The sequence below is a fragment of the Nerophis lumbriciformis genome, linkage group LG39, assembly GCF_033978685.3.
Source record: "Nerophis lumbriciformis linkage group LG39, RoL_Nlum_v2.1, whole genome shotgun sequence".
NCBI lineage: Eukaryota > Metazoa > Chordata > Actinopteri > Syngnathiformes > Syngnathidae > Nerophis > Nerophis lumbriciformis.
This window is the reverse complement of record NC_084586.2, coordinates 11,934,797-11,950,509: the sequence shown is the minus strand read 5'-3', so window position 1 is coordinate 11,950,509 and position 15,713 is coordinate 11,934,797. Positions and strand designations below refer to the sequence as shown.

The following is a 15,713-nucleotide window of genomic DNA, read 5'->3' as shown; positions in this document are numbered from 1 at the left end:
CTTTTTGTGGCTAAAATCCAAATTTATTCTATCAGATTGATCATACTGCAAAAATGATATGGTAACTTTATGATAAGTCCATGCTCAATTATTGCCTCCGTAAATAAAACTTCGGCATTTATCACATCCAAAGAATCTGTTTGGGCGACGAAAAGCGTTGAAAGTTTTCCACTTGTATCGCTAGCAACGGCATTAGACTTGTGTTGTTTTGTCCCAACGTGGTCTTTTACATCGCTAATTCCTCCGTGTCCGATCGAAAAATCTTGTCTGCACAAGGTGCAATTCGCGTAGTTTTCACCCTTTTTGGAACGGATAATTATTCCCGGATAGGCTTTTGAATATTCTTCACGGAATGACTGCCGTTTTCTTTTCGGTTTAAGACTTGTTTGCGATTTTTCTCCGGCTGATTCCATGATCGTTCGCTCGTTTGGAAACAATGGCAACTGGTGCCTCGTGCTTGGCAGCGGTGCTATAAATAGCCTCGCGCATGGCATTCGGAATGGCTCGATAGGAAGTTACGGGAAGCAGCGTCGATTGTCATTGTTGTTACGCGATTTCGTGGATAAAAGTTAAAAAAAAAATTGTTTTTTTTAATTAATGAAAAACCGTATTTTTTATCACTGCAACCGTAACCCGGAATAGGTTGATGAAAACCGTACTAATTACGGGAAAACCGGAGTAGTTGGCAGGTATGCCACTGCATAACAACACTAGACTACATATAACACAACTATGAAGTAGTGTTGTCCCGATACCAATATTTTGGTACCGGTACCAAAATGTATTTCGATACACTGCAAAAACTGAAATCTAAGTAAGATTAAATATCTCAAATAAGGGTGATATTTGCTTATTTTCTGTCTGATAAGATAATTCTTCTCACTAAGCAGATTTTATGTTAGTGTTTTACTTGTTTTAAGGGTTTTGATCCTAAATGATCTCAGTAAGATATTACAGCTTGTTGCTGAGATTTGATGACCTATATTGAGTAAAACATGCTTGAAACTATTAGAATATCAACTGATGCAAAGCTGTGTCATTAACACTCACAAGTATAAAACTACTTTTTTAAATTAAAGGGGAACATTATTACAATTTCAGAATTGTTAAAACCATTAAAAATCAGTTCCCAGTGGCTTATTATATTTTTCGAAGTTTTTTTCAAAATTTTACCCATCACGCAATATCCCTAAAAAAAGCTTCAAAGTGCCTGATTTTAACCATCGTTATAAACACCCGTCCATTTTCCTGTGACGTCACATAGTGATGCCAACACAAACAAACATGGCGGAAAGAACTGCAAGCTGTAGCGACATTAGCTCGGATTCAGACTCGGATTTCAGCGGCTTAAGCGATTCAACAGATTACGAATGTATTGAAACGGATGGTTGTAGTGTGGAGGCAGGTAGCGAAAACGAAATTGAAGAAGAAACTGGAGCTATTGAGCCATATCGGTTTGAACCGTATGCAAGCGAAACCGACGAAAACGACACGACAGCCAGCGACACGGGAGAAAGCGAGGACGAATTCGGCGATCGCCTTCTAACCAACGATTGGTATGTGTTTGTTTGGCATTAAAGGAAACTAACAACTATGAACTAGGTTTACAGCATATGAAATACATTTGGCAACAACATGCACTTTGAGAGTGCAGACAGCCCAATATTCATCAATTAATATATTCTGTAGACATACCCTCATCCGCGCTCTTTTCCTGAAAGCTGATCTGTCCAGTTTTGGAGTTGATGTCAGCAGACCAGGGAAGCTAGGGTTGATATTCTTCTCTTGATCATCTTTGGTGGCATAAGGGACGGTGTGAGCCAAGACATCCAGGGGGTTTAGCTCGCTCGTCTGCGGGAACAAACTGCCACCATTGCTTGCCGTGCTACCGAGGTCCTTTGTCCCTGAATTGCTCACACACTCCGGCAGATTCAATGGGGGTCTGGCGGCAGATTTCTTTGACTTTATCGTTGGAAATGCATCTGCTTTGAGTGTCGCAGGATATCCACACATTCTTGCCATCTCTGTCATAGCATAGCTTTCGTCGGTAAAGTGTGCGGAACAAACGTCCAATTTCTTGCCACTTTCGCATCTTTGGGCCACTGGTGCAACTTGAATCCGTGTTCGTGTTGTTACACCCTCCGACAACACACCGACGAGGCATGATGTCTCCAAGGTACGGAAAACAGTCGGAAAAACGGAAAATAACAGAGCTGTTTTGACCCGGTGTTTGAGAAAATGGCGGATTGCTTCCTGATGTGACGTCATGTTGTGACGTCATCGCTCCGAGAGCGAATATTAGAAAGGCGTTTAATTCGCCAAAATTCACCCATTTAGAGTTCGGAAATCGGTTAAAAAAATATATGGTCTATTTTCTGCAACATCAAGGTATATATTGACGCTTACATAGGTCTGGTGATAATGTTCCCCTTTAATAATTTCTTACTTCAAGCATGAAAAAAAAAAATCATGATGCCGAGCGCATATCATTATGTCAAGATAATGGCACTAGCATTCACTTAATTGAAGAATATTTTTCAACATATTGAGCAAAAATGTCTCTTTTTTTTCTACCAAGAAAAGTGCACTTGTTCTTAGTGAGAATATTCTTATTTTAAGGTATTTTGGGGTTCATTGAGGTTAGCTAATTTTACTTGTTTTGGAAAGTCTTGACAAGCTGAATTTTCTTGTTCTTGTTATTTATATATACTGTACCTTGTCCTCGGGTGAATAATGTAAACTCACTACACCGGTATGTTTTAGCGCTTTCATGGCGAGTTTACTGACAGATATAAGTAAGAACTTTACACTACGTTATATTAGAAATGGCAACAGCGGAGGATGAATGCTCCATAACAAGAAGATAGAGAAAAAGAAGAAGCTTAACTACGATGTCAGCACGGACTACGGCGTCAAACGCACGCAAATTTCCAGGATTTATACAGATCCCAAATACAGATCAGCAGGAACTAGAAGGTAAGAAAAGTTTCTTTTGCATAATTTTGAGAAACAAAACGCCATATAATATGTCTTACCTTATACACACCATAATAATACTCGTATGTTGAAGCACAGTACAATCCATCAAGCGGTGCGGCTTCATAGCTTACCAAAGTCGTACTAAAACTTTTGGTAGATTTTTGAGCGCCGTGTGTAATGTTCTATATTTTCAATGGAACATATCAAATGTTGGTGTTGTTTACTTGAGTCATATTGCAGTCTACACATATCTCTTATGTTTGACTGCCATCTACTGATCACTCTTATCATTTCACCGTGTACCAAATAAAATAGCTTCGAGGTCGGTAAGCACAACCAGAATTATTCCGTATATTAGGCGCACCAGGTTATAAGGCGCACTGTCGAGTTTTGAGGGGGAAAAAGGGATTTTAAGTGCGCCTTATAGTCCGGAAAATATGGTATATATTTTTTAAAAAGCACTGTTTTAACGATTCTGCGTCTATCGCGGTATATATTGATATGGCTTTATCGTCCAACCTTACTTTGTACACAAAGATGTGGTGCCGCACTGACGCCTATTGGCCCATCGGGCAAATAATGACCACCAGGGTAGGAGAGAGAGCGTTTATTACCTGAGTAAGTACCAGGCCAGCAGCGCGATGATGAGCAGCAGCAGGGACAGGACCAGCACTGTGGGGAGGACGTGTTGGCCGGTGGACGTGACGCCCTCTGAGGAGGAAGGGGAGGCCGGGTCAAAGGGCAACAAGAGAAGAAGGCTGGCAATGCATACAAAAGTTTGCATATACTTGTAAAGAACATAATGTCGTGGCTGTCTTGAGTTTCCAATCATTTCTACAACTCTTATTTTTTTGTGATAGAGTGATTGGAGCACATACTTGTTGGTCACAAAAAACATTCATGAAGTTTGGTTCTTTTATGAATTTATTATGGATCTACTGAAAATGTGAGCAAATCTGCTGGGTCAAATGTATACATACAGCAATGTTAATATTTGCTTACATGTCCCTTGGCAAGTTTCACTGCAATAAGGCGCTTTTGGTAGCCATCCACGCCAAACAGCTCAAATTTTGTTTCATCTGACATCACATAGACGAAAATAAGACCTTCTGGAGGAAAGTTCTGTGGTCAGATGAAACAAAAATGTTGGTGTTTGGCCACAATACCCAGCAATATGTTTGGAGGAAAAAGGTGAGGCCTTTAATCCCAGGAACACCAAACCTACTGTCAAGCATGGTGGTGGTAGTATTATGCTCTGGGCCTGTTTTGCTGCCAATGGAACTGGTGCTTTACAGAGAGTAAATGGGACAATGAAAAAGGAGGATTACCTCCAAATTCTTCAGGACAAGCTAAAATAATCAGCCCGGAGGTTGGGTCTTGGGCGCAGTTGGGTGTTCCAACAGGACAATGACCCCAAACACACGTCAAAAGTGGTAAAGGAATGGCTAAATCAGGCTACAATGAAGGTTTTAGAATGGCCGTCCCAAAGTCCTGACTTAAACGTGTGGACAATGCTGAAGAAACAAGTCCATGTCAGAAAACCAACACATGTAGCTGAACTGCACCAATTTTGTCAAGAGGAGTGGTCAAAAATTCAACCAGAAGCCTATATTGGACGCTGATTTAAAAAAAAATTTTTTTTACCGACCCTGCCTTGTCCGCGTTTTTATTGGTCGTCTTCAAAGTAATTAACTTTCCGGTACAATTTCTTACATTTTGATTCGCCGAAAGGTTTATCAATGACAAATACTGCCTCAGTTACCTTGAATTGATTAAAGGGGAACATTATCACCAGACCTATGTAAGCGTCAATATATATCTTGATGTTGCAGAAAAAAGACCATATATTCTTTTAACCGATTTCCGAACTCTAAATGGGTGAATTTTGGCGAATTAAACGCCTTACTATTATTCGCTCTCGGAACGATGACGTCACATCGGGAAGCAATCCGCCATTTTCTCACTTTCGTCGGTGTGTTGTCGGAGGGTGTAACAACACGAACACGGACGGATTCAAGTTGCACCAGTGGCCCAAAGATGCGAAAGTGGCAAGAAATTGGACGAAATTTGTTCAAAATACGAGGCTGTGGGGAAAGCCGACGAAATGGTCAGTCGTTTGTTCCGCACACTTTACCGACGAAAGCTATGCTACGACAGAGATGGCAAGAATGTGTTGATATCCTGCGACACTCAAAGCAGATGCATTTCCAACGATAAAGTCAAAGAAATCTGCCGCCAGACCCCCATTGAATCTGCCGGAATGTGTGAGCTATTCAGGGACAAAGGACCTCGCTAGCACGACAAGCAATGGCGGCAGTTTTTTCCCGCAGACGAGCGAGCTAAACCCCCTGAATGTCTTGGCTCACACCGTCCCTTTTGCCACCGAAGATGATCAAGAGAAGAATATCGGCCCTAGCTTCCCTGGCCTGCTGACATCAACTCCAAAACTGGACGGATCAGCTTTCAGGAAAAGAGAGCGGATGAGGGTATGTCTACAGAATATATTAATTGATGAAAACTTTATTCATTACTCGCGGTTTTACGTAAATTATTATACATAAACTGTGTTTACCAATAATTTAGCTTAAAAACATTTATTTTTTTCAATCATTCGAGTACATTCGGGTAGTCTTGTGTAATGCAGTATTTTGTGTCTATTTAGGTATGGTTAACCTGAGTGCTGAAATCGTGGAAAAATATATGTTCTTAGCGCGCCTGAAATGGGCTGTCTGCACTCTCAAAGTGCATGTTGTTGCCAAATGTATTTCATATGCTGTAAACTTAGTTCATAGTTGTTAGTAATTATCTTATCAGACAGTGTTAAGCCGCTGAAATCCGAGTCTGAATCCGAGCTAATGTCGCTATACCTTGCTGTTTGTTTGTATTGGCATCACTGTGTGACGTCACAGGAAAATGGACGGGTGGTTAAAATCAGGCACTTTGAAGCTTTTTTTAGGGATATTGCGTGATGGGTAAAATTTTGAAAAAAACTTCAAAAAATAAAATAAGCCACTGGGAACTGATTTTTAATGGTTTTAACCCTTCTGAAATTGTGATAATGTTCCCCTTTAACGTGGACCCCGACTTAACCAAGTTGAAAAACGTATTCGGGTGTTACCATTTAGTGGTCAATTGTACAGAATATGTACCGAACTGTGCAATCTACTAATAAAAGTTTCAATCAATCATTCAATCAGTTTGCACTCGGACAACTTTACCGCGAGGGGCTGTCAAAAGAAAGCCTTCATGGTAAACACTAAGGTGAGTGTAGAGTCAACCTTTTTAACGTCATCCTCTGCCATTTCTCCAGTAAATGACTTGTTTTAGTCTTTGTTCGTTCATGGAAACGTCACCATTTTCAGCCCGCGGCTACAGTCGTGGTCAAAAGTTTACATACACTTGTAAAGAACATAATGTCATGGCTGTCTTGAGTTTCCAATCATTTCTACAACTCTTATTTTTTTGTGATAGAGTGATTGGAGCACATACTTGTTGGTCACTAAAAACATTAATGAAGTTTGGTTCTTTTATGAATTTATTATGGGTCTACTGAAAATGTGAGCAAATCTGCTGGGTCAAAAGTATACATACAGCAATGTTAATATTTGCTTACATGTCCCTTGGCAAATTTCACTGCAATAAGGCGCTTTTGGTAGCCATCCACAAGCTTCTGCTTGAATTTTTGACCACTCCTCTTGACAAAATTGGTGCAATTCAGCTAAATTTGTTGGTTTTCTGACATGGACTTGTTTCTTCAGCATTGTCCACACGTTTAAGTCAGGATTTTGTGAAGGCCTGTCACACCGCGGTGAGGGAAGTCTTGTCTTGGTTTTTTCTGTCTTGTGATTTACATGTTTTATTTTGAAAAGCAACTCCTCTTGTTTCAGATCACGGGTCCTTCCTCTTGTGTCACCAGTCTGACGTCATTCCTGACCCTTGATTGTTTCCACCTGTTTCCCATTACCCTCATGTTCTTTATAAGCCCAAGCCTCCCCTTGTTCTGTGCCAGATTGTCTCGAGCTTTCGTGCCTGTCTTGCGTTCCATGTCCCTGTTCATGTCCATGCCTTGCCTTGTCTCACGTCTACGTCCTTGCTCCCAGAATATCCCACGCTGTAATTTTGAATTGACTTTTTTCCTCCCTCAGAGCGACTTTTGTTATCCTACCTTTTTCTACCGCAGTGGTGAGTTATTATTTTTCCTTAAAGATTTTTTCCTCAAAGTTTGTTGAGTGATTTTTTGTTTACATTGATTAGAGTAGTTAAGTTTTATAGTCTTTATTTTCTTCCTCCTGTTTGGAGCGTTTTTTGTTAAAGTTTTTGATAACAGATACGGTGCTAATTATATCGTCCTTATTTTTGTATTCCTCCTTTTTTTTGGAGTGATTTTCGGTTTTTCCCTTTTGGAACATTTTGTCAATAGTATTTTTGTAATTCATAGTAATTGAATTTACTCGGCTCTGGAGGCTTAAAGAGTATTTCAAAATAAAAGCTTTATTTGGAATCACCTCTCTGCATCTGAGTCCCTTCCTCCGTCCAAGCCTGACAAGGCCATTCTAAAACCTTAATTCTCGCCCGATTTAGCCATTCCCTTACCACTTTTGACGTGTGTTTGGGGTAGGGCTACAACTAACAACTAATTTGATAATCAATTAATCTGTCGATTATTACTTCGATTACCGTATTTTTCGGAGTATAAGTCGCACCGGAGTATAAGTCGCACCTGCCGAAAATGCATAATAAAGAAGGAAAAAAACATTATGCAACTTTCATAAACTATGAAAAAAAAACTGCGACTTATAGCCTGAAAAATACGGTAATCAATTAATAATCGGATAAAAGAGACAAACTGTTATGTTTGTTGTCTTCTCCCTGCCTTCTCTATTGGTTTTTCAGTTTCTTCCTCAGTCATTTGTCCCCAACGAGGCACACCTGCTGCTAATCACTTCCTGGTAGCATTTAAGCGCGTCTCCACCAGCTGGTCCCTGCCGGTTATTGTTCCTGAACTCCGCTCTGACATGTGCTACCTTGATTCAGCTTCCCTGGTATGTTGCCTTCGCATATTTCTGTATATTGACCTCGTTGTGTTTTTGTTTTCCTAGCCACCTTGTTTTGAGAGGACTAGTTTTTGCCACGCTGTGTGCGTCCTGACCTTTGCTCCGCCAACCTCTGAAAGAGACTACTTTTGTTATATTTCCCATGGTGTGCACTTTTGCCCCATCACCCTTAGTTACCATTTTTGGACTTATTAAATATTTTTATTTGTTATCGTGTACCTTGCCTCCATTTTCTGCATCCCGGGGTCCACCCTTGAACTCTAATCTAACACAAACTACATTTCTATCCTTTCCAGTATTTTATTGAAAAAAAAACAGCATACTGGCACCATACTTATTTTGATTATTGTTTCTCAGTAAATGTTGCAGTTTATAAATAAATGTTTATTAAAAAAAAAAAAAAAAAAAAGTATTAAAAAAATAGCCTCTGCGTATGCGCATAGTAGAGATGCGCGGATAGGCAATTATTTCATCCGCAACCGCATCAGAAAGTCGTCAACCATCCGCCATCCACCCAATCTAACATTTGATCAGAACCGCACCCGCCCGCACCCGCCCGTTGTTATATATCTAATATAGACGATGCAAGGCATTAGTGAGGTTATAAAGCTTTTGCCTGTTAAAGAAAAGAGACTGATCCAATGCAGCACAGACATTCGCGTGCCACGCTGTCACGACCCAGACGCACACCAGTGCGCAATCATATGGGAGCCACGCTGAGCGCACCTCCAAGCGCGTCTCGCTGCCGGCGACGGCCGGGTATGGGCCCTACGCTCCAGCGCCATCCATTTTCAGGGCTAGTTGATTCGGCAGGTGGGTTGTTACACCCTTAGCGGGTTCCAACTTCCATGGCCACCGTCCTGCTGTCTATATCAACCAGGGTGAGCCCCACCCCTTTCGTGAGCGCACTGCGCGCGGAGTGACCCCTGTTACGCGCCCCCGGCAACAGGGGTGGCGCGCAGGTAAGCTGCGCGGGCGGAGCGCGCGGAGTGACCCCTGTTACGAGCCCCCGGCCACGGGGGTGGCCGGCAGGTAAGCTGCTTACCTGCTGCGCGTAACGCCGGCCGCGGCGAAGGCGGACGAGGCGGGGTGTTGGTGCGGTGGGCGCGGTGGTGACCCTGGACGTGCGTCGGGCCCTTCTCGCGGATCGCCTCAGCTACGGCTCCCGGTGGGGCCCTCTCGGGGGAAGGGGCCTCGGTCCCGGACCCCGGCGAGGCGTCCCTTCTCCGCTCCGTAAAAGTGTCCATCTCTTTTCTTTTTTTTTCTTCTGTTGTGGCATATGCAGCAGGTGACTGCTCGTTTTTCGTATGTGGGTAACAACATTTAACTATGTATATATATTTCCGAATTGGTTTAACTGCCACCCGCCTGAATCTATTTAAAATCTAATTTTTTTTCATTTCAACCGCCCGACCCGACCCGCGGATAAAATCTAATTTTTTTTTATTTCATCCGCCCGATCCGCGGATAATCCGCGGACTCCGCGGTTGTGCCCGCAAACCGCGCATCTCTAGCGCATAGCATAGATCCAACGAATCGATGACTAAATTAATCGCCAACTATTTTATAATCGATTTTAATCGATTAGTTGTTGCAGTCCTAGTTTGGGGTCATTGTCCTGTTGGAACACCCAACTGCGCCCAAGACCCAACCTCCGGGCTGATGATTTTAGGTTGTCCTTAAGAATTTGGAGGTAATCCTCCTTTTTCATTGTCCCATTTACTCTCTGTAAAGCACCAGTTCCATTGGCAGCAAAACAGGCCCAGAGCATAATACTACCACCACCATGCTTGACGGTAGGCATAGTGTTCCTGTGATTAAAGGCCTCACCTTTTCTCCTCCAAACATATATTGCTGGGTATTGTGGCCAAACAGCTACATTTTTGTTTCATCTGACCACAGAACTTTCCTCCAGAAGGTCTTATCTTTGTCCATGTGATGTCAGATGAAACAAAAATGTAGCTGTTTGGCCACAATACCCAGCAATATTTTTGGAGGAAAAATTATGTTCTTTACAAGTGTATGTAAACTTTTGATCGCGACTGTATATACAATATTTACAGTGTGTACAGTGCAAATACTACATCAAAGCTCCTGCCGTGTTCCCCTATGGCCACGCGGTTGATTTAGTGACTGGCTTCAGCACTATTTAGCCAACAGAGATTGGCATCAGCTCATTTTGAGAGGGCTCCCAGAATGGAGCCACAAGCACACACAAGACCGCCTTGTCGCCGCATTCATAAGCACTACACAATAAGCCGTAAATTACCGGCCAGTCGTTCATTGTGTCGGGGAGTCATAACGAGTTATTATCGCCGCACAGATGCATAATAATCATGTCTGACGGGCAAAGCGATGAGCGTCTTACCTTGTGTATGGTTGCCATTGCTGCTGGAATTGGCTGTTGTTGTGGTTGCCACCAAGAACAGAAGCGGGACCATTGTGTTGTGTGACTGCGGGGGGAAAAAAACAACACAGAAACGGATATTGAATTTGGTGTGTTTGTGCATCATGGGAACGCGGGAGAATACCTCCATTCAGGCAAAACAAGCCGCTTTTATTCAGGGGCGACCACTTTTTGATTTTAGGAATGTGCTCATCTGTGCAAAAAAGGAGCCACAATGGAGTAACACACTCACATCCTGCTCGTTCATTCATGGCAGTCATTAATGGCGTTCCTACTGGGCGGTGTAATGTCCCAGGCACCCAGATGGGGGCGCGAGTGCACAATGTTTACAAACAAGGCTCTGTCTTCATGACTGCACTCCTTCATTGACAAAAATGTTGGAAACATCAATATATTGATATTTGATATAAAACACATTTAAATTGTAAATTCTGTTCAGTTCAGTTCAGTTTCAGTTTATTTGGAACATGCATACGATACAATGTAATGCATTGTATGAATGTCCTATAACAAGAAGATAGAGAAAAAGAAGAAGCTTATGGACTACGGCGTCGGACGCGCGCACATTTTCAGGATTTATACAGATCCCAAATACAGATCAGCAGGCACCAGAAGGTAAGAAAAGTTACTTTTGCATAATCTTGGGAACCAAAACGGCAGATAATATGTCTTACCTTATATATGTCTTACCACAATTCCAGTTGTTTCATTACAGTACGGCCGAAAAGGCGTAGGAAGAAGCAGAGCATATTTAATGCTACCCATTTCCATACCATAGCAATTTTATTCAATTTCTTTGTTCTCTGTAACAGAACAGTGAACAAATAAATAATTAATAAATAATATACCATAGTAAGTAGAGATGTCCGATAATGGCTTTTTTGCCGATATCCGATATATACAGTTGTGAAATTAACACATTATTATGCCTAATTTTGTTGTTATGCCCCGCTGGATGCATTAAACAATGTAACAAGGTTTTCCAAAATAAATCAACTCAAGTTATGGAAAAAAAATGCCAACATGGCACTGCCATATTTATTATTGAAGTCACAAAGTGCATTCTTTTTTTTAACATGCCTCAAAACAGCAGCTTGGAATTTGGGACATGCTCTCCCTGAGAGAGCATGAGGAGGTTGAGGGGCGGGGGGGAATTGTATATTGTAGCGTCCCGGAAGAGTTAGTGCTGCAAGGGGTTCTGGGTATTTGTTCTGTTGTGTTTATGTTGTGTTACGGTGCGGATGTTCTCCCGAAATGTGTTTGTCATTCTTGTTTGGTGTGGGTTCACAGTGTGGCGCATATTTGTAACAGTGTTAAAGTTGTTTATACGGCCACCCTCATTGTGACCTGTATGGCTGTTGACCAATAATGCATTGCATTCACTTGTGTGCGCGAAAGGCCGTAGATATTGTGTAACTGGGCCGGCACGCAAAGGCAGTGCCTTTAAGGTTTATTGGCGCTCTGTTTTTCTCCCTACGTCCGTGTACACAGCGGCGTTTTAAAAAGTCATAAACTGGGTGATGGATCAAATGCAGAGAATAATTTCGCCACACCTAGTGTGTGTGTGACAATCATTGGGACTTTTAACTTTTTTTGTACGAGCATACAAATGTTTTAAATGAGATTTTCCTCTAAGGTTATATTTCTCCTCTTTTGTTGAGAAGAATTGTTGTACATTCTTGAGTAGCAGGTTATAGTTTGCTTTGTACATCATTTTAGCTGTTTGCAAATGCACCAAATCGTTGAATTTCAATAATTGTGATTTAATAAATAAAGGGTTTGTATGTTCTCTATATCCAACATTATGTATTATTCTAATTAGAGATGTCAGATAATATCGGGCTGCCGATATTATCGGCCGATAAATCTTTTAAAATGTAATATCGGAAATTATCGGTGTCGGTTTCAAAAAGTAAAATGTATGACTTTTTAAAACGCCGCTGTACGGAGTGGTACACGGACGTAGGGAGAAGTACAGAGCGCCAATAAACCTTAAAGGCACTGCCTTTGCGTGCCGGCCCAGTCACATAATATCTACGGCTTTTCACACACACAATAGAATGCAAGCATACTTGGTCAACAGACATACAGGTCACACTGAGGGTGGCCGTATAAACAACTTTAACACTGTTACAAATATGCGCCACACTGTGAACCCACACCAAACAAGAATGACAAACACATTTTGGGAGAACATCCGCACCGTAACACAACAGAACAAATACCCAGAACCCCTTGCAGCACTAACTCTTCCGGGAAGCTACAATATACACCCCCCCGCTACCCCCTACCCCGTCACCTCAACCTCCTCATGCTCTCTCAGGGAGAGCATGTCCCAAATTCCAAGCTGCTGTTTTGAGGCATGTTAAAAAAAAGAATGCACTTTGTGACTTCAATAATAAATATGGCAGTGCCTTTTTGGCATTTTTTTTCCATAACTTGAGTTGATTTATTTTGGAAAACCTTGTTACATTGTTTAATGCATCCAGCGGGGCATCACAACAAAATTAGGCATAATAATGTGTTAATTCCACGACTGTATATATCGGTATCGGTTGATATCGGAATCGGTAATTAAGAGTTGGACAATATCGGAATATCGGATATCGGCAAAAAAGCCATTATCGGACATCTCTAATTCTAATTGATCTTTTTTGCAACACAGTTAGTGAATAAAGCGCACATTTGTGGTTGTTTCCCCATATTTCTACACAATAACTCAGATATGGTAACACTAGTGAGCAGTAGAGAATATGAAGTGATTTTTGGTCTAGAACATGTTTTGCTTTATTCATTATTGACATGTTTCTTGCTACTTTATGTTGTATATTTTTTACATGAGATTTCCAATTCATTCTATCATCTATTATTACATTAATTAGATGAATAAATAATAATACCAGTAGCAAACAGCATCATGTCACACAATATCTGTATAGAGCATGGTCCTCTATGATAAGAGCTGCTAATCTTTGAGTGTGTTATTCTTTTAAAGCACAAAAAAAAAAAAAAAAAAGTCAAGAGCCACTGCGTCACCTCAAGGCTGCAGGTGTGCGCTGCAGCTGCGCTAAGCAGAAAGAGGCCGAGTGTATAATCAATGAGCGGGTTTATTTTGCAGCGTCCTAGAACGAGGACGGGGTTGGAGGATGGAGGAATTTGGAGTCAGAAAAGGCAGCGGCTGAGCCAGGGAGCAGAAGGTCCAGGTCAATAACGCTTCCCGGGGCCATTAATAAAGCGTGACATGTCGAGACCCTGCTCGGCGGGGAAGACTGATGATGGAATTCTAATGAGGGAGAGGAGGTGAAATTTAACCTCCCACCATGTCTCCTTCTTCATCTAGTCTTCATGTCCGCCTCTCTAAGGCACTCTAGGGATATCACAAAGCTCAATAAAGGATTGGAAACTGAGCAGTATAGTGTTGTGTTTTTTATTCATCTATATCTTGTCCTTAAGTCCTATATCTACCTACCTATCCTTCCTTCCTTTCCATCTCAACTGCCCCTTCGTCCGCCCTTTTGTCCTATACTCAACTGCCAATTCCCACTGTCCATCCTTGTGTCCCTCCTACCCATCTACCTACTTCAGGCATGTGACCACCTTTTAAGAAAAAAAAAGAGGAAAACTGATGAAAAAAGAGGAACAACCACACAAACCCCGAACATTTTGGGGGAAAATCAAGACTTAGATTTATTCTCATCTACCAACCTATTTTGGCTGTCTTGTAGTCACTTGCATGTCCCATGTATTGTACCACATATTTAAAATTTTAATTATAAATATTAGAGATGTCCGATAAAATGCGTTAAAATGTAATATCGGAAATTATCGGTATCGTTTTTTTTAATTATCGGTATCAGTATTTTATTTTATTTTTTTATTAAATCAACATAAAAAACACAAGATACACTTACAATTAGTGCACCAACCCAAAAAACCTCCCTCCCCCACTCATTCACACAAAAGAGTTGTTTCTTTCTGTTATTAATATACTGGTTCCTACATTATATATCAATATATATCAATACAGTCTGCAAGGGATACAGTCCGTAAGCACACATGATTGTGCGTGCTGCTGGTCCACTAATAGTACTAACCTTTAACAGTTAATTTTACTCATTTTCATTCATTACTAGTTTCAATGTAACTGTTTTTATATTGTTTTACTTTCTTTTTTATTCAAGAAAATGTTTTTAATTTATTGATCTTATTTTATTTTAATTTTTTTTAAAGTATCTTATCTTCATCATACCTGGTTGTCCAAATTAGGCATAATAATGTGTTAATTCCACGACTGTATATATCGGTATCGGTTGATATCGGTATCGGTAATTAAAGAGTTGGACAATATCGGAATATCAGCAAAAAGCCATTATCGGACATCCCTAATAAATATGTTATTATATTTATTATTTCCGATATTACAATTAAAATGTAATATCGGAAATTATCGGTATCCGTTTCAAAAAGTAAAATTTTTGACTTTTTAAAACGCAGCTCTGTACACGAACGTAGGGAGAAGTACAGAGCGCCAATAAACCTTAAAGGCACTGCCTTTGCGTGCCGGCCCAATCACATAATATCCATGGCTTTTCACACACACAAGAGAATGCTGGCATACTTGGTCAACAGCCATACAGGTCACACTGAGGGGGGCCGTATAAACAACTTTAACACTGTTACAAATATGCGCCACACTGTGAACCCACACCAAACAAGAATGACAAACACATTTCGGGAGAACATCCGCACCTCAACCTCAACCCCGCCCACCTCAACCTCCTCATGCTCTCTCAGGGAGAGCATGTCCCAAATTCCAAGCTGCTGTTTTGAGGCATGTTAAAAAAAAAAAAAAAAGCACTTTGTGACTTCAATAATAAATATGGCAGTGCCATGTTGGCATTTTTTTTCCATAACTTGAGTTGATTTATTTTGGAAAACCTTGTTACAACAAAATTAGGCATAATAATGTGTTAATTCCACGACTGTATATATCGTTATCGGTTGATATCGGAATCGGTAATTAAGAGTTGGACAATATCGGAATATCGGATATCGGCAAAAAGCCATTATCGGACATCTTTAATTATCATCATTGAAAATGTCATGTATATTGAGCTACATTAGCTACCTCTCTTTGTTTATAATGTATATTTTCTGCTGGATCTACTCTTTATTTTATGCTGCAGCTGTTACATGTACTGTAATATTGTACATGGTAATTATTATATATTGTATATATTATATAAAAACATAATATAATATATCAGTTTATA

General features: G+C 40.8%; 1 protein-coding gene across 1 annotated transcript in view; it reads right to left on the bottom strand.

Annotated features, from left to right (window-relative positions):
- The window catches only part of ptprea (protein tyrosine phosphatase receptor type Ea), a 161,051-nt gene that overhangs the window by 32,228 nt on the left and 113,110 nt on the right, over nucleotides 1–15,713 (bottom strand). Inside the window, exons 3-4 of the mRNA XM_061931918.2 lie at nucleotides 10,402–10,486; nucleotides 3,594–3,690 (exon numbers count right to left, since the gene is read on the bottom strand). Of these exons, the coding sequence (XP_061787902.1) occupies nucleotides 3,594–3,690; nucleotides 10,402–10,474 (170 nt within the window). The 5' untranslated portion in view covers nucleotides 10,475–10,486. The remainder of the gene's footprint in view (nucleotides 1–3,593; nucleotides 3,691–10,401; nucleotides 10,487–15,713) is intronic.